At 29.7% G+C, this 21,109-nt stretch overlaps 1 protein-coding gene across 20 annotated transcripts in view; it reads left to right on the top strand.

Moving 5' to 3' along the window:
* LOC105687274 (plasma membrane calcium-transporting ATPase 3) overlaps positions 1 to 20,870 on the top strand; it is an 82,323-nt gene extending 61,453 nt beyond the window's left edge. For 12 of the 20 annotated variants that reach the window (XM_020853056.2, XM_012402765.3, XM_020853053.2 and 9 more), the window contains one exon: positions 4,827 to 8,941. In XM_020853056.2, coding sequence (XP_020708715.2) covers positions 4,827 to 5,345 — 519 coding nt within the window. In that variant the 3' untranslated portion in view covers positions 5,346 to 8,941. Of the gene's footprint in view, positions 1 to 730; positions 818 to 4,826; positions 8,942 to 12,215; positions 12,285 to 17,387 lie in introns of those variants that run through there. The other 8 variants (XR_007278495.1, XR_007278497.1, XR_007278496.1 and 5 more) reach the window with 4 other exon arrangements.
* The last annotated feature ends 239 nt before the right edge of the window (positions 20,871 to 21,109 follow it).

Below are 21,109 nucleotides of genomic sequence, written 5' to 3' on the forward strand. Positions count from 1 at the left end.
GCTTGTATTTGCAAAATTTCATAATTAATCGATCAATACTAACGATAAGAACGAAGTAAAAAAAAGAAATGAAGGAATTTTTTTTTCTAATTTTTAAAAAATTTTTTATTCTCTTTCCTTTATCCTCTTACATTCATTAGAGTACATCAACACATATCCGCTTTAAAACCTTAACCTTCGAATTAGTTTTCAACAAAAAAGTAAATATATATCTATACATATATATAAAATGTATTTGATAACAAAATGATTAAAGAAATGATTAAAAAAAATGAAAAGAAAAAACCGTACAAGTTGGCGTCCAAACAGAACGTGGAAATCCGCCGTTGATTGATCGTGTAATTAATAAGATATTTAACCAACAACAACAACAACAACAACAACAGCAACGAAGGAATACATGGAAAAAAGTATCGATCCAACGATTTTTAATATCTCATGTAATAATGCAAAGTGTGTCTAACGGTATAAAAAGAAAAAAGAAGAAAGAGTTACGAATAAAACAACGCCGATGCAAAATGACGATTAATTAAAGAAAGAGACCAGAAAAAGAAATAAACGTATAAAACTGAAAATGAAGAAGCAAAAAAAAAATTCTATACACGTATATACATTCGTACGTATAATCTAAAAATCAAAAAAAAAAAAAAAGAAAGAAAGAAAGATTGATTACGGTGGTAAAATAGAAGTGAAACAAGACTGATGATGGTTATGATTTATGATTTGTTAGCCAGCGGAACCCATTCGAGAGACTGAGGTTTAACAGGGCGGCAGTCTCTTGCCAGTCGCCACACTATTCCTGTCGGAGTACAAACAAGTACGTAGCTTTACGTAGATGATCGCCTGTTGTACTACATTGTATTATCAAAACTTACGTATGCCTTACCAAAAACCAGAAAAAAAAATCACTAATAACAATAATTAAAAGAACAAAGAACATGATAATGATCATCCGTCGTTACCGTTGTCCTCACTGTTCTAACTTCCTTCCGTTTACATTTAATTTTTTCATCATTGTACGCCTTTTTCGTTCATTGGAACGAACTAGCGAACAATATTGAAAAAATTTCGGAAGAGAGACTCGTCACGCGACGATGACGGCGATGATGATTGTCGATTCGTTACTGACTTGACGTTATTGGATGATAATGGTGATGATGATATTGATGATGACAATGACATGAAATGACATGAGATGATTATGATAATGATGGTGATGATGATGATGGTTTACTGCACCGATGTGTTTTTTGTTTTTTGTAAAAGAATTTTTTTTTTTTTTCTTTTTTTAATCTTGTTCTCAATTTGTTTTTTTCTTTCTGTGTAGCGTGCCTCGAGTCGATTGGTGGCCAATATAAAGGAGTGAATGAAAGATGAGAAAGAGAAAGAATAGTAAACGAGAAAAGTGAAAGAAGAAGAGATTTGAAAAAAAGTAATTGGTAATCGAGTGATGTAAATCTTCTTCACGACTGTTATATTGGTCCACCATTCTACACTGGCTGATCGTAGTTTACATAGCCTTATATACCTGAGTGTGCTGCGTGTTACGTGCCCCGCCCCCTCTACCACCACCCACCCCTACATACACACACCCCAAAATATTTTTTAACCACCACAAAACGAAAAGTTTAAATGAACAGAAAAAAAAACGTATACATTATAAATTAAAAGGAAGAACTTTCACCTTATAATTTTATTCAATCGTTCGTTGATATTTTTCATTTATTTTTTTTTCTCACAATTTCACCACTACGAACCATTTTGTTCAAAGAAAAATATCCATATCATTTGTTATTTCAAACATTTTTTTTCTTCTCTCCATGTTCAATTAATTGGTTTTTTTTCTTCCTTTTTAATTTTTTTTCTTCTCTCTTTCGCCGTTCTATCCACGATTCATGTATATTCGTATATCGCATTTTCGATATAACATATTTTCAAACACGACCAATTGTCCACACGTGATGTATAGAATATTTTTACATAACATCAAGTACGGGGGAGGATATGGAGAATTTTTGAACGATGATTTACAAGTTATCCACATTTGGAGATGGCGAAAAAGTCGTTTCGTTTCGTTTAACTTTTTCTCCTTTTTTTTTGCGATGCCACAATCTCGCATCAGGTGTGTCTAACGTGTAGATCCAATCGTTCGTTTTTTTCTTCAAATCTGTCCCTGTTCCATTAATGCAATTTTGATATCTGTGTTCGTTATTCATATATATCGTACATCGTCGTCGTGACTAACCGGTAAAACCGAAAGTAAAAAAAACGAGAAAAAATGCTACGAAAAAAAATGAAAAAGTTTGCCTGTGTTTTCGTTGAAGTGATATTATATGGTATTATATTAACAAAAATAATTTGTAACATATTCCGTCGAATCCTATTAATTTTTTAATTTTTCCATTATTTTTTTTTTTATCTCTATTTCGAAACCAAAGAAAATGCTTCATCGATCGATCGACTGTTCACGAACATCGTCTTTCGTACCGCCGTACTTGACGAATCGATGACGATTCGTTGAGATATCGTTGTTGGGAAATCTCGACGTTTCGGATCGTATTTTTAAAGAGGGTAGAAAATTTATAATGTACAAAATTTTTATTTCAGATTTTCATTTTTCAGAATAATCATTTTGATGCAAACGACAAAATTAGGAACAAAAAAGAATTGTTCTGCATATAGGTACATACTATATGCATACCGAATTTGGTATTGAAACACGTAAAATTTGAACGAATAAAATTTCGTACAGTTTCTTTCAACGTATTTTTATTATTTTTTTACTATGCAATTCAAATTGCTGAAAAACTGAAGAAGAAATCTTTTATTCGTGTCGAATTCGAATGAATAATCTTTAACGAACGATTGGAGTAATGTATAATTTTTTTTTTCTTTTTTTTTTGCCCCCTGATCCATTGCGGATGCTATAAATTTTGGGTGAGACGATTCGATCATTGGTTTATTCGTTTATTTTCAATTATTTTCAAATTTCGAGAACAACGTTAAGGGTTATAATGTGTATAGGGTTATATTTCACCGTATTAAAAATCCAATGGGGATTCAGAAATTAATCACTCGTACTCGTTGAATTCTTAATATTTAAGGTATATCAGGACTGTTGCGGACCATTGCTAATTTTGTTGTGCAGAAAAATAGAAAAAAGAAGAAGAAAAATAAATGAAAAAACCAAAGTTAAAAAATAAAACTAACAAATATCAATGACCACAATTACAGAATGAAAATTTGGTTTACTTTCACATTTTATTCAGCACGTACAACATGTATAGTGCATGCTTTCATTTCATTTTTTTTCTGTTCTTACATTTGTTAGGTTTTTTTTTTTTTTAATTTTACATGCATTTACGATGAACGTATATATATTATACTATAAAGAGGAAGAGGAGAGGAAGAAAAGAAAAAGAAAAAGAAAAAGAAAAAGAAAAGGAAATAATTGAGGAAAGTTTTAACGGTGCGTAAAAAAAACGTTCGCGATTCACATCGTGATCGAGCGATCGTTGATGTAGCGATAAGTTTTAATTTACGCATATAAGTAGCTCTACCTATTAGTAGGTACGCCCGAAGGATAACGCGGGAAAATCGACCAGCGTATTCCCCCTGCCCCGTTTTATTGTAATTTGTATTATTACGTACAGTAATACAAGTTATCTCATTTATTTGACTTCGATTCTACGCATACGTATATGTATAATCTCGCGGCGTGTATATATAAAGATGAAGTATATAATAATAGCGTAGGTATATAATACATATATACAATAATTTAATACTAACTAAGAGCATAGATGAAAAAATGCATGAAAAGCTGAATAAAAAATTTACAACAACAACGACAAAGACGAGAAAACAAATTTACCCTTCAAAAATAAACTCGCTAGCATTTTATGCTACAATCGTATCTCAAATCTTTCTACCGTTGTTGCTGTTGTTGATGATTTTATTACTATTATTAATATCATTATTATTATTACACATTTAGCATGCATGCGTGATGCATAAATAACGAGCAGCAAGCATTCTTATTATTCTTATTAATATTCTTCTTCTTCTTATCATTCTTATCATTCTTATTATTATTTTTATTATTATTATTATTATTATTATTATTATCATTAAATCAACTTCTTGCGCAGCCTATAATATTAAATATGTATATCAGACCGAATGTCAAAAATTAAAAGAAGGAAAAAAATTCTCACAATTCTGATTTTTATTTGTTCGATTTGTTTATTATTGTTTAATTCTAACAGTTTTAAATCGAACAAAATTTCTCTGCCAAAATTTGTAGGAATGAAAAAGGAATTCGAAATAATCGAACGGTTGAGAATAAATCATTTTTTTTGGAAACGGTCTGATATAAAATCATATGAACACGAAGAGTGGTACCCGCTTATAATACAATTGCTTGTGCGTTGTCTTTTTTTTTTTTTTTTTGATTTTTAATTTTGTTCTAATTAATTATACATAATGGCAGAATTTAATTGCAGCATTTGCGATTGAGATTGATATTTGAATATATAATTGTTTGAATTCGAATTTGAATTTTTTGCAGATTAATTGCGTAGGTATAATACATATGTAAATAATATGATTTGTTTTTTCCGAAAGCAAAGCAGAGAAAAAAGCAAAGAAAAAAAAAAAAGAAAAAAGTAACAGCAAAAAAGCAATAGAAAAAAAATAATGAGAAGACGCTGCAAGTGCAAATAGCAAAGATTGTTGTTGATGGTGATGATGATGATGATGGCGTGTTTGTGTAATGCTAGCCCTTCCTTGCCCTTGATAGAAGATCCTTCCCTATTTTTTTACAGCTTCGGGTAATCAGAGCGTTCAAGTCGACTCTGGAAGATTTGGAGGAAAGACGTTCAGTCCATAGTTTACACAGCTTACACAGTATGCGAAGTTCACGAAGCCATACCGGACCTAGACCGTTATCCGACTTCACTTACATTGACGAAGACCCAACAAATCCTAGTAATTTGACGACGGTCAAATCGTTGAAGAACGCCATCAGCAACGCTAATAACGAGCTTGGCAACAATCAGGATCATCATGAAAATGCAACGTCCGGCAAAAGAAATTGGCTACCGTCTTTCAACAGTAGTCCAGCGTCGTCACCGTTGCTGTTGAACGTACCCGGATCGACGACGACCTCCTCGACGAGGACGACGAACACGCCACACGCCAACAACAAATCCGCATCCTCGAACAATTCGACGACAACAAATAATCTTAATTCAGAACAGCCCACTTCACTCTCTCCCGATTCACTCAAGTCAAACAATTCACAATCAGACATACCGAAACTAGTTCACGAAACGAGCATCTAAGATACTACCGAAACAACACTTTTGCACTCTTCTTCCAACATCAAACAACAACAACAACAACAAAATTTCATCCACTTAACAAGAATGAAATGAAAGAAAAGCAAAAAGAAAAGCAAATGATAATCTAACGTACACTCTTCAAACTCTGATGTAAAATTTAAACCACATTATATAATTATACAAAAGACAAATCGAAGAGAAATACAAAAGAGAAAGGAAGAAAACTAAATAATAAAAAGAAAGAAAGAGAAAAACGAAACAAAAACAAAAAAATTACATACTGTGCCTCTTCTATATCGACTCGCTTGGTTAATCCCGAGTAATAAATAAATAAATTAATAAATTAATAAATTCCTGCCTTCCTTCGCCTGCGTTCTTTATTATATTATTATTATCTATATCCTCACATACGATCATGATAATGTAATCAAGATAATGAGAATAATTAATTGATTAATTACAGTCGTCGTAGCGCGAGTTTGATAATTGATAAAACTTGAAGAAAAAAAATTAATTCAGTAAATTAAAGAATAAAAATACGGAATAAATAAATACATGTAACTAGAATAAAATTAAAAAAATTAAACGTCATTTACCCACAACCATATACAAATTTCATTCGATGAATGTTCTTAATTTGGAACCAAAAAAGAACAGAAAAAAAACCGAAAGCAAATCACACACACAAAAAACAAACTTTATATCACCTATATATATTTCACAACATAATCAATAATAATAATAATAATAATAATAATTCACGTGAGGTGTACCCATACATACATGCAGACATACCTATATATAAGTACGTATATATGTGGATCACATTCAGTTATAACGCCAATCGCCAATTGTTAGATTTATAAAATATTTACGTATACTTTATCATTATTTTATTTTTTTTTTATTTTTATTAATTTTATCCCCGCTAATATCTATTCTGTGTGTTACATTAAAAATATACATTTTATTATTATTATTATTATTACTATTGTTATTATTATTATTTTAAATCGTATAATTTTCCCTTGCATTTTAATAAAATTACTAAAATACGATTATATTATTATAACTATTATTATTTTTCATACGTTTCGTGAAAAGAGAAAAGAAGAAAAAAAGTAATATGTTCAGATGTGTAACTATAACTGTATAAATTATTGTTGGTTTTTATGACTACACAAAGATAATAATTATATAATGATTTTACGTTCAATTATCAAAAACGATATATAAAATATAGATATACATACATATATGCCGTATATTCTTAACGTGCATATCATATTTTATCGGTAATCGCGAAAAAAAAATCATTTCCGATGTACTTAATAAGGTGTTTAGTATTTATTATTTCAAGATATAGTTAATTATGATTTAATTTTTTAAAAATTACGATTATTATAATTACTATTATTATTATTATTATTGTTACTATTATTATTATTATTGTTAATGTTATTATTATTATCAATATTATCGTAAAGTGTGAGGGATGAAGGGAAGAAAATAAAAGAAGGAAACTATACGAGTATGAATTTTAAACAGGAAACCCTAGAAAATAAAATTCAAGAAGAAAAAAAAATGATAGAACACGAGATTTTCATATTTTACCACAAAAATTGGATCAGAAAAAAAAAGAAGAAGTATATAGTATATGAGATCAAAACAACCAACCTACAATATTTGGGGATGTTTTTTTCAATGTGTGATACATATATGTATATCTATACGTATGCATGCATAGGATATGGTACGTGCAGTCAGAAAAAAAATAATTTTTAACTACAAAAAAATAAAAAATAATAATAATGAAATAAAATGAATGATAAAAACTAAGTAAAGAAAATAAAAAAGAAAGTACATACGTATATATTTTAAAAGTAGCTTTACTTGAAACTGTATAATTAACATTACATATAATATATGTGATAAAATCGACACATCATCTTGAAACCACACGACGTTAATTGCAGGATTTCTTCCTTCTTAAAGAAATAAAAAAATACATATATATACATATAAATGAGTGAAAATATATGTATATATATATCTACAAATTTTTCTAATATTCTAAATTCATACATACATGCCCTGTATACCTACCTATCTATGTACCTACATATTACCTTGAACCTGCAATCATATCTGTTCCTATAACAAAAATTTAAAATTAAACAAAAAAAACATCAGAAAAGGGTATAAACACCTTTCTCGCTTTTACATTTTCAAAAAAAAAAAAAAAAGCCTTTGTATTAAACGCATGTTGGCATCTGCTGCTAATTATATTATAGTAAAGTAGCGCGTCAGAAAATATGTTGCAAAGTAGATGGAAAAAATTTGAAAATAAGAAAAAAAAAAAAGAAATTAACAAATAACGGTTAACGAAGGCCTCAATTCTTATCCGATACCGTGGAAATTCAATCAATTGGACGGAAAAGGAAAATAACCATTCGTTCGGTAGAGTGGGCAAGAAAATGTTGAAACAAAAGGACGAGAGAAAAAAAACCCGAAAATGATGGCAAAATTTTGAGATCAAACGGAAACATTAACGGAGAAACAAAATATGATATTCTGCTTTTATTGCTAGCGCTATGAAACTAATAGAAATGACAAAAAAAAAAATAATGAAAAATGCTCCGCTTGCTTGGGATTGGTTGTGGATGTGTCTGATGTTCGCCTGCATAATTGTGTCATTGAATCGTTTATTTATTTGGCTATTAATCATTTGATTTCTCTTTTAGGTTTATCAATTGATTTGATTATTTGGTATAAGATTTCTGATTTCCTAAATTCTAGAAATATCTGTCTTCATAAAACGAAAGAATTAATTTACGAAACATAAGTAAGCCTTCGGTATGTCCACGTAGAAGAGCCGATCACAGGAGAAATGGAATCTTAATTCTTTCGTGTTTCACAGATATTTCATCTGTTCAATTTCCTTCAACTTTGCGCATCGTTCCTCGTCAACCCGACGAATGTATAATGTTTATCGGTGTGTTCGAAGGAGTCTTACAATCGTAACTTAGCTGTAATGATTATTAACTGGCACGCCTGTTACTTGAATTTGCTTAAATTATTGTTACAATTATTATTATCACTGATTTTATCAGATAACACACACGTTGCGGCACAATTATTTATATTAGGTATAAGTATAATTCGAGGGTTAAATTATGACGAACTTTGAAACGATCGTTATTAGAAACATCGTCATTCTTGACGATTTATTTTATTATTACAATATTTTTTAACGAAATTTTACCCTCAAAATTTACTCTCCACATTCGTCGGTCTCGTGTATCTAGAAGATTCGTAAAAATTTCGATTTTTTTTTTTTTGTCTTTGTTCACCGCACCCGTAATACAATTACCTAGTTATACCTACCACTATCCATGTAACTACTACTATTACTGCTACTACTACTAATACTACTACTACTACTACTACTACTACTACTACTACTACTACTACTACTACCACTGAAACTATACGCATATGAATATTTTAAATAATGATATGATACTTGGTAAAAAAAAAATATTCAAAACTATATTCGATATAAATCTATTTACGTGTCCCTGATAATATTAGATGAAAAAAAAAAAAACGAAAAAGAAGAAAAATTTAAAAATCACTCCGTCTATTTTTCTATACTATGTACTATATATTTTTATTCGATAAAATATATCAAGTGGTCGTATTTATTTGTAAAATTCTTATATATTTTATGCCTATGTAACTACGTGTTTTCGAACTATTCAGTTTATTGCATTTTTTTTTATCCATCAGATGCCTCCGATTAATGCAATATAGTAGAAGTATGGGTATTTAAAAATGAAATCGGTTGTATAGTGGATATTTTTTTGCAAAAATTATCATTGATCATTATTGAAACTTTTCTCATAAACGCGTCTTGACAAAAATTAAGAAAAAAACACGCATATGAGATAAAAACCAAAATCACGAACAACTGTAGGTTAAATAATTGTAAACTAATATTAATGTTAATACTGGAATAAAGTGAAGTGAAAGAAAAAGAATAATTTATACGGAAAATAAAAAAGTGAAACAAATAATTGAACAGAACTAGTTCTGTACTTAAGATCGACAGTTGTTCGATTTCAAAATCTTTTATTTATTTATTTATTTATCTTTTTTGACGTTCTGTACCTAAACATTTTATTCTCGACCGGTTGCATAATGCAGGGAATAAAATAATTCACGATTGTTCGTACGCACATTGAATAAATAAAAATATAACGAGGTGTTGAGTTTGATCGAAGAAAAAAAATTAATTAAAAAATTAAAAATATATATTAAAATGAAACGAAAAATTCAAAGAAAAAACGTAATATAAATATATGGGTATATATTTATATATATGAATATATGTATACCTACTATCTCTATATTCCATAAATAATGAAATATCAAATAATCGATCGTTATATAATTATATCCGTAAAATAAAATAAATAAAATACACGATGATAATAGTGATGAACAACAAAAAGTTATAAAATACAAATAGGTATATATATATTGTATCTAGTATGTATATATTATATACATACGTATATAAAGGACGTTTTGTATTTAGTACGATATATATAAAAACCGAAGAAAAGATATAAAAAAAGAACAAAAAAAAAAAAAAGAATAGATCAGATCTACACACATAATTACATATAGGCATATAAAAAATACTTTACATAGATCGCAATTTTATTCAGCAGTTTATATAAATGTATTAATATTACTGCTGCCAAAATTGCAATATTAATTATAATTATACATAAATTGTTCAATTAATTAAATAACGAGAACAACTCAGTTAATAAAAAACAAAAAATATATATATATATATCTTTCCTAATATATATCGAGAAAAATTATTATACGTGGTATCATCGTATACATATACGTATATATATATTTTAATATATATACACCATCTATATGCCTTCTTTTTCTTAATCTTCTTCTTCTTCTTCTTCTTCTTCTGGTTCAGGTTCTAGTTCTTTGATAAAGTCCTCAATTTTATCTGCGATATTAATTAATCGTAGACCGAACAGGTCGCTCGGTTAATTATGAATAAGCGTGCTACACGTTATGCATATTTCATAGATATAAAAAATGTTCACCTCGTTGATTTATCCACAAATCTCTAGCCTTGTCTTTATCTTCGGTAATACCTAGCGTGCGATGAGACAAGAACCAGAGCGATGTAACCCGCGCACCTCTTGTAACGGTTTATCTGATTTTCGTGGGTTACACTCTTTTGGTTCTCGGACCTTCCTTGTCACAATTGCTCGTCATACACCAGATAATTTCGCGCGTTTCACGTGTGTTTGAAATATTCTTAATTTTAATTTTTACGACGAGTAGAAATTAATTAATTCGTTAATCGGTAAAGTAGCCAGCTACCTCGGGAACCAACGTCGAGGCAACAGTTGCTTACTTTACCGGTTAACGAATTGATTAATTTTATCAATATTATCTTTTTATTTCGTTACAACACACGCACACAGTTTATTATACGTAAAAAAAATTACCGAACGAGAGAAGAAACGAAAAGATAGAGAAATCTCAGTCCGCTGAATTTCCTCTCTTTCTTTTCTTTTTCTTTTTTATCTGATATTTTTATACCTCACGTTTTCAATTGCGTGTGTTTTAAGTCGACTCGATAATCGTATCCTACATATTTTCCGATAATTACTCAACCATAACTCGGCGCTATAATATGTTACAAATGATCTAGCTGTAAGATGATTGTATATATTATACAATACGTATTTGTCTCTTCTTCATTTTTTCAGATACAGATTGATAATGATTCTTCATCTTTTTTTTTCTTTCTTTCTTTCTTATCGATGTATTCTTTGCATTTTCGCACACACAATGTTTCATCGCCATGTATATTATATACACACGATAACTACCGTTTACATACGTGTACAGCTTTACATATATCACTACTGTGTCGTGGTATACATAAAATACCGTTTGTTACTATATACTAATAACTATTTTCAGATAATTTCGTTATTTTTCTAATGACCTTTGGATTTTCCGTTCTACATATTTATTTCAATGTGTTATGTCTTGAGCTACAATTTTATATACTACATACTTCACATTAACAACTACTATACCCATACCTGCTACTGTACATGTCATCGTATACTATACTAATACTACTTATTCGTTCGGCTTTCTTTTGCCTATTTTCATGAAAATTTGAAGTAAACGAACGAAAAACGCAGAGAATAAAAAAGAACAAGGAATCACAAACTTGGCTACAGTATATATATATTTTTTTTTTCTTTTTTCTTTCACTCTACACAAGATATTTGTCTAGATAGTTTATTAACTTTTGATTTTCAGATATCCAGAAATTTAATAATTCACACATTTACTCGTATAGGTGTAGACGTACTAGTGTATGTACTGTATATATGCTCGAAGAAAAAAGCAGAAAAAGCAAATCAAAGAAAGAGAAAAGAACAAAGAAAGAAGAGGTAAATCTTGCGTAAATTCACGTATGGTTGGATAGATTAGAATTTTCTCAGGACGTGTGAAGGGAAGAGGGAATTAAATGAATGGAATAATGTCGAAAGAAAAGAAAGTGAAAATGACGGACAACGCGGTGTTGCGGTGTACATGAAATGGAAGGAGGGAAAACGGGGGGTAAAAGAGAAGCTAGAAAAGTATAAATTTGAAATTTGAAATTGGATTTTGGAAGCGTAATCCTACATCGTAGCTTATTACGTGCGGAGGGATGCGGCGACAGCTGCGCTTGCTTGATGCGAAATTCTAATAACTCATTGCCATTTGTAACCATGACATTACCATTTACTCTTGAAGGTGATTGGTGGCGAGTTGCAGGAACGTTTGATACCGGTACCCTACAGCAAGAGCTCAACAGACCAAGCTGTAAGCGCTCTTCTTCTCTCTCACTGTCTCTTCTTCATTTATAACTAAAGCTATTCTTATACTTTTTCTATTACTATTTCTACTTCTATCTCTATTTCTATTTCTATTTCATCATGATCATGCCTAATTCCAAATTCACCGTCACTATTCGAAACGCTATGTATACTATATCAACTCCATCGTCAAAATCCCTCGCCGTTATCCGTTCGTCAGTTTTATTTATTTATTCTACATTTTATTTCAATTGCTTTTCTCCTCTCGTGCGAACTGACACGAATCCAAAATGTCAGACTTATACTTTTCGGCCATATCCGCTTATTTTTATACATATATATATACAGAATACATAGTATATACATATATATACAGAAAATTTGGACAGAAAGTTCCACGCAGAAAATGTGAAAACTCGTAACTCCTGATGAAATCTAATTGGCGAGGCATTGAAGTCTCCTCGCCGCAGAGGCGTCCCCGACTCCGGTTTGCGGAAAAACGATCTGGAGATTTCAATTGCTAATTTATGTTATAATCAAAAAAAAAAAAGCAAAATATCATCATCACGCCAAAACTATTACGGGGTTCCATCCATTGTTCACGATAACTTTACATCCTATGTACATATATGTATATATCTACGTGTATTTCTTTATAATAATTTGCGCCTACATATTTGTCTGTTTGTCTAATTGTCTGTCCGTCCGTCTGTCTGTCTGTTTGTTTGTTTGTTTATAGTTTATGTCTGTCTCTTAAATGTTTGTCTAGTCTGATTCTCTCTCTTTCTATTTCTCTCTTCGTATAATTATTGTCTCGAATTTACTCAGTGATAATGGCGTCTCTTGTCGTTCATTATTTTTTCTTGATCCCTTTGTGGTTTTTTTTATTCTTAAATCTCATCCATACGGATTCCCTTTTTCATTCTTTCTTTCTTTCTCTGCAGTAACGCCACGTGATGATTATTCTTCTTCTTATTATTATTATTACTATTATTATAATGAGCACGGTATTCCAGAGAAAAAACACCTCATAACGTATTGCGATATGGTTTCTATGATCCCATCGTTCGAGAATTATTATTATTATTATTATAGTTGTTATTATTATTATTATGGGATGCTGCGAGACATGATGCTTTTACTATTGCAGTACATGAATATTACATAATATATAATATATATTTTATTTAATATATAGTCACAGTATAGTCAACTATTATTTGTATGTCATAACAAATATTTCACTTCGTACATTGCGCTACTTCATATAACGCTATCTATGCTAACCCGCGGCTTTGTGATCCTAAAATCCTGCATAGAATTAGACGATTGTCGCGTTGGGCTGCAGACGTCGATTCCGTGTACATTGTTGATTACGAGCGAACAAAAAAAACTGGAAAATGAAAGAACCAAAAACTTAGACACCCCAAATATCGCTTATTCGCTCTTCGCAAGCTCGGCTATGTGGCATTGATTAGTTATTTGTGCATTTATTTTTTCTGTTGGACGTTTGATTTGCTGAAGAAAACAAATAAGATCGAGGAATGAAAAAGTTTTTCTCTTTTTCTTTTTGGTTTTCTTGTTCAACCATTCGTATGGTTTCGAACGGCTTACGCTCGCTATGTGCATAGAATTAATTCTACCGATACATTATACTACCTATGTAATACATAATTATATATGTGTATACCGATTACCTAATTTTCGTACAATTATACCACACACACACATACATATTATGTAATTATACACGACTGCGATGTATCGTAGAGGATATTATCGAGGCTTATCTTTTTGCTTGACGACCGTTTGGGAAAACAGAGGCAAAATGAAGAAAAATCAACAACTATCCCATTTTATTTATAGTTTTTTTTTTGTGTTTTTTAATTTCAAAACATTATTCATCGTTGTTATATTAGAGGATTCTGCAGCAAAAAGGAATGCGTTGGAATGTATAGCGAGAAAAGAAAAGAAAAGCAAAAAAAAAAACTGCTTTAGAAAATTGCATCGTAAATAGTATAGTATGTAGTAGAATGTAAACCACATTATATAGTATATATGTATACGTAATATATATTTTACATGTGTATGCGAAACGTATTACGTGGACAATGAAGAATTGATTGGACATTGTGAATGGTATATTAAAAATTAAACGCAGGAATGCGAACTAAATGAAAACGGTTACGGAAAAGAATACACGTGACTCGAATTAAAAGTAAAAACTAAAAAGAGACAAGAAAATTTGAGGGAAAATCGAAATATATATGTCGCGTGCGATATAAAATGAGGATGACGATGACCATGATTATAGTTCGATCCCTGCACTTGCGATGGTGACGAAAAAAAATTCTATTCTCGTCTATCGCGTTGGTTTTATTGGATTTTTTTTTCCTTTTTTTTTTTCCTATTTTCGAAATTTCAAGTGCAAGGGAATTTCCGATCCTTATTTTTCATTTCCCATGTACATTTGTTACACACTCCCTCCGTAAATCCGAAATTCCAATTCAAAATGTGTACGCGTTAAAAAACTAATAATATTAATAACGATTCAAACGAAAGCTTAAAAAAGGAAAGAGAAAAACACATACAAACCAAATATAATATATATGTATCACGGAAAGTAATGATGTCACTATGGTAAGTCCAAATGATATTTTTGTATGTTTTGAAAACTTAGAAAAAAAGAACCTCCCGAAACGAAATGTATTATAACGCTCGCAATTTTTTAATCAGGTGTAATGTGATATTTCTGGCAACTACTTTTACAGCCATTTACAAGTACGTGGTATAAGTTGGTCCTGGGACTGGCAAGGTAAATCTTTTATTATGAATTACAATACACGGTCCATAAAGTATAAAGATTTCTTTTCATTTATTTATTTTTTTTAAATTTTTTTGGTCCATTCGATCATTCATTATATGTATATAACAATCATATATTGATCGCACAATCGATTTTTCATTCTATTGAAAATTTTCCTTCCTATCACTCGAAATTTTCATCTGTATACACGTATACCAATTAGTTCTTCCTTTTTGTTTCGTACAACTTACCAAATCACGCGAATTCCATTGGCCTGAATAACGATCGTCCAATAAAATCGTAATTTTTTCTTCTTTTCATTCTCTTATCACCGACGTAGAGAATCACTGGATCATTTATCTGTTCTTCTTGAAACCTAAAAATTAATCCGGATATTGGACACGTCATTACTTTCTCGTGCCACCTTGCCCTTTCGCTACAAGCTAACCTGTCCACTATTTTTGCTCACCTAAAATATCTATTGAATATATATTTTCCTCATTAATCGAAGATACCGAAAGAATAAATGAAAAAGAAGCTCGCAAAAAACAAATAAAATGAAAAGAACCGAAAGGAAATTGAGGAAAAAAAAAATGGACAAACCCAAAAGCAAAATTTAAAATGATGTGTGAATAAAATAAAAAATAATTAATTGCTTTGCAATTTATAAGTAGTTGGCTGTTATACCAATTGGTAGTGGGTTGTTGTTGATGAGCTTGCAACTGGTATTGTAAAATAGAAAACAAAAATAATTTGTTTTTTAATAAAAATAAAAAGATAACATTAAATGAACAAATTAATCCAATTGAAAAACTAGCGAAGATGTAACATGAAAAAGAGATATCTGAAAAACCAAAAATAACATGAAAATTGATCGTTGAAAATAAAAAACAGAGTAACGAACGAACGCGTAAGTATTGACCACCGAATTCTATCCATTTTTTTATCTCTTTTTTTCTATCTCCCATTATCAATCTTACTATCTCTTCACGTTCACATATTATACATATTTCTCATATATATATATATATATATATATATGCGTACGCTTTTGCCATTACTACATAATTAATGTTTCTACCAGATCAGAGAAAAAAAGTATAATAAAAATAACGGAGTAAATGAAAAAAAAAACCAAAAATAAAAAATCTACATTTTACACGGTGGTGGTACTCACGCTAATCAATGTATGTACGTGGATATAAAAAAAAAACAACCACACAACAAAGCAGAATAAAAGTATGTACATATATGTACACGCCAATCACATACATGTATGGCTTTTATATTTATTATTTTATTTTATTTTATTCTTTACACAGATCACAACCGCTGACATTTTTTATTTTTTAATTGCTTTTTGTCATCGCCAATGATCACCTTGCATGAAACACAGAGAAGAAAAAAAAATAATTGAAACAGGAACCGGCATTACGATATAGTATTATGTACTCATCTATTTACCTAATGTGCTGTCTATAATCATGCTTTATATATCTCTTTGTGTTACTATAATATATTTACGTGAAATTATTCGAAATTTCAGTTTTTTTTTTGGTCTTCGAAAATGAATGTGTAAGATTTTTTTTTTTTTTTTTGTTTTTCTATTTGCTTTTCATACCTTTTACAATATCCCATATATGTACATATTATACGTATACATATGTCATTGTTATTTAACGCAAAATCGTTGCATATTTCAGAGTGATGTGCTTATGATCTTACAGCTTATTCCGTACACGCGTGTCCTCAGTTTTTTTTTCTTTTTAATTTTTTTTTTTAACCCCCACCGTTTCGAAACGCTTTTTTTATACTAACAAATTTATTTTTCAACATCCATACATCTCGTCACACTGTAGTTTTCGTCACCCACAACATACATCACGTAGTTTATTGTAATATCGATGACCGTCACATTATATTATACACGAGATCAATCAAATATAATCTAATGTGAATTTTTATAGAATTTTTATTTTATTCAATTAATTTTTGTCCCTAAAGTTGCAAACATCAAATTCAATTGTCGTTCTAATTATCATTTGCCAATTACAATCGATGTTGGATATGGTCGGTTCGTGGGTTGCATGCGATGTTGGATCAAAAAAAAGAAAGAAAAAAAAAAAACAGAAAACAATTTAATTTTTTTTTTTTTGTCTCTTTATTTTGAATAACTTTGAATTTTCAAACGATCTTACGGTCTGTACCTATGGTACGAAAGAAGAAAGAAGAGAGGTGAAATAAGTTATTGTTTTACTCTGAATTAATTAAAAATTGATCCTTGCACGTGTGTGGTAATTACAGATCCGCGTAGTGAACGCATTTCGACAAGGGGTAGACGCTCGTTACGGCGAGCACAGCAGCACCACCCTGGCTGAGGTACTTCGCAAACAATCGTCACTCAGCAAGCGATTATCCCAGACGAGCAGCATCGAATACGCGGACAATAATCCCGACGAGCTGACCATACCTGAAATAGACGTCGAACGTCTCTCGAGTCACAGTCACACCGAGACTGCAGTCTAGTCGTACTTAAAACCATTAAAACTATGTAATTTCTTAATTTCTTAATTTTTAATCCTTAATCCTAATTCGTTATCAATATTATTATCTATTATTATTGTCACTATCGTTATTATTATCATACCATACCATACCGCTACACGACTATTATACATATACTATCGTTAATTGTCATTATTATCATTATTGTTATTATTATTATTACTGTTATCATTACAATTATTATTACTGCTACTATACGATTAATATTATTATTATTATTATTGTTGTTGTTGTTGTTATTATTACAATTATTACAATTATTATAAATAGGTATCTAATATGATTGTTGAAAAACTACGAGAGATACGAAAGAAAAACCAAAAAACCAGCCAACAAAAAAAAAATTCATCGGCGCAGGGGGGGTATTATAAATGAATATGAGAATAATAAATAGAAATATATATATATATAAATATGAAATACACGGTAATCCAATAATTACGAATTGGTACAGCTTCGAAAAGAGATGTAGAGGAGAAAACGAAGAGTAAAAGAAATAAGATCGGTTGCGATGGGGCGAAAAAATCCTATATCCTATCTACACGTATGTGTATACTTATGTTTATACACGTGTATATGTTTTGTTCATATACATTTATATATCTATATATACGTGTGTGTATAGTACATTCATTTGTGTGTATGAAATACGCAATTGTAAATTAGAATGTACTATATCGAAAGAAGAGAAAAAAAGGTAAAAGAAACAAATTAATTAATAGAAGAAAAGAAAAAAACTGTTGTAATTCTCATAATTATTACTATTATTATTTCTGCACCATGACTAATACTGTCATTGCACATATACATCCTCGGGAGAATACCTGAGAATAAAATGAAAATTATAATAATAATAATGATAATAATAATGAATGTACGGAAACAAGACCGTAGAAACTATCACAAAGATTAATCCAAAGCGGAAGAGAAGAAGAAATGATGAAGGAAAAAAAATAATTAAAATAATTAATTGAACAAATTTTGGATGTTGAAATTTCCGAACGTGAGAAGCTGCTGCAGAGATAAAGAAGAAAACGACAAGAAAGATAAAACACAATTATACACAAGTAAATTAACACACACACACATATATAGGTATATACACCGAATAAAATTGCAAGGAGAACAAACCAAATAACGATTCATTTAACCAACGTATACAGGAGACCCGTAGAAAATGATAAAGAAAATTGAAGAAAGAAAAAGAAAATGAATATTAATTAAAGACCGAACGAATGTCGTGAAAAATATTGTACCAAAGTAATAACACCACTGCCTCCCCTGTTCTATGTATGTGAGTGTATATGTATATACATGTGTATACAGCCAGCGTCATATATGAATGACAATGGTACCCAGTGTTTTGACTGTATTATAAAATTACAGTTACATACATATATATATATAAAAACTATATATAAATAATTCTCTTGAATCCTTAAAATATATGCTAAAAATTTAAATATATAAACAATATATAAATATATATATAAAATTATTCACCTCAATAATACATATGTATAGGAACAGAGATCAATGGGCAGTACGAATGATGCAAATTTTATATATATAAATATATATTGAATGAGAAGCGAAAAAAAATGAAGAAAAATTAAATAAATAAAATTCAGCAACAACAAGCAAAGTTATAATTTTGATTTTTGCATTTACAAATTATTTTCTATTATTTCTATAAGATATGTGTCATCAAACTTGCCCCACATTCGTGGCCTACGTATCGATTGGAAAATTCTTACAAAATTACGCTTACATATGTGCATACATATCCGTATGTATGTATACATATATTAATACATGACAAAATAAAACACGAGTTATAAAATGAAAAAGAAACAATAAATATTAATCACAAACAACAATTTCCACCTAATCTGTCAAAACACTGAGTATTCGTAACAAAACGTATAATTATTACCATTATTATTGCTATCATTATTATTATGATTATTATTCATGTTATCGTTGAATCGTTATCACATTGTATCGAACATATATTATGCCATGAAATGGAAATTCTTCGAAATTTAAAGTTTTTTGAATCATTACCGATTTAACGCGCTATTTATTGATGAAAATTTTTTTTTTTTTAATCCAGGTACCTATGTATAATATATAAACGATAATGTGCTTCAATTATAGTGTACATAACATGTATATATATGTATGTATATTGCTTGGGTATATTAATACCATTAATGTCATTTGATGGATTGTAGTTGAGCGGTGATAGAAGTGGGGAATTTTTAGAAGAGTTGGAAACGGATTTGAAGAATCACGAATAGTGACAAACGGCGTCAAATTGCTATATACATTTACATATATGTATATATTGTTATATACCTACATAATAACTACATACATATACTTATACATACTCCATATATGTATAATAGGTAGTTATTTATTTATTATAACAATAACTCGACGAAATTCAAATGAAAAAAAAATAAAGAGATGACTAAATCACCGAATGAACAAATGAACAATATTCAATTGATCTGGTTTAAAATCTATTGGAAAGAAACAAGATATAATGAGAGAAAGGAAAGAAAAAGCTGCAAATAATGAAACAGAGAAAACAAAGTTACACGTACGATGTCCTAATATTCATTATAATTTGCGTTTGCGTTATTATTGTTGTTGTTCTCATTATCATTCTTTGTCCTAACAATGTTACATTTTTTTTTCTCTCTCTCTCTTCTTTTTTTATTTAATTATGAATAATATAACGTTATCACGACTAGAGTAAACTGCTTTGAAATTTTATTACTATTACCATTATTGTTACTGTCATTAATTTTATCATAATTATAATTACTGTCATTTCTGTTATCATCGTTGTCCTTGTTATTACCATGACACTAAATAGATTTTAAGGTATGCAAATGGTGTTCCGGTGTATATAGTACTTTAGGTTTAATAAACGAAATCTAATGACAATTGAACCTTATAAATATACATATACATACTATATACAATTATACATAATGAGAAGAAGAAAAAAATTAAATTTGAAAATAGGAAATTCCATTCGTTTGATAAAAAAACGCAACACGTTTCAAGTCCGTTGTTAGAGGAAAAGTCAAACGTGACAAAAAGAAATTATCATATACGACGAACAATTATTAATAACACAACACAAAAAACTGCCAGCTTAAAAAAAAAAAAACCAAAGAGTAAATGAAGAAGAAATATTAAAATCAATAGAACACACTAAACCAAAACGTGTAAACTATAATCTGACTAATTATTAATACTATTACTATTATTTTTACCGATTATTCTAATGAAGTTGATCGGTGGTTCACCGCCGTAAGAATTGAGACCCTCCGTTACCAGCCGATCGATCGAATCGCTATATTTGTAACAACGTTAAAATGAAGATAATTTTCTTCTTCGTCCACAAGGTATATGCATGGATATATATCTGACGAATGATT

The sequence above is a fragment of the Athalia rosae genome, chromosome 5 (genome assembly GCF_917208135.1).
Source record: "Athalia rosae chromosome 5, iyAthRosa1.1, whole genome shotgun sequence".
Classification (NCBI taxonomy): domain Eukaryota; kingdom Metazoa; phylum Arthropoda; class Insecta; order Hymenoptera; family Athaliidae; genus Athalia; species Athalia rosae.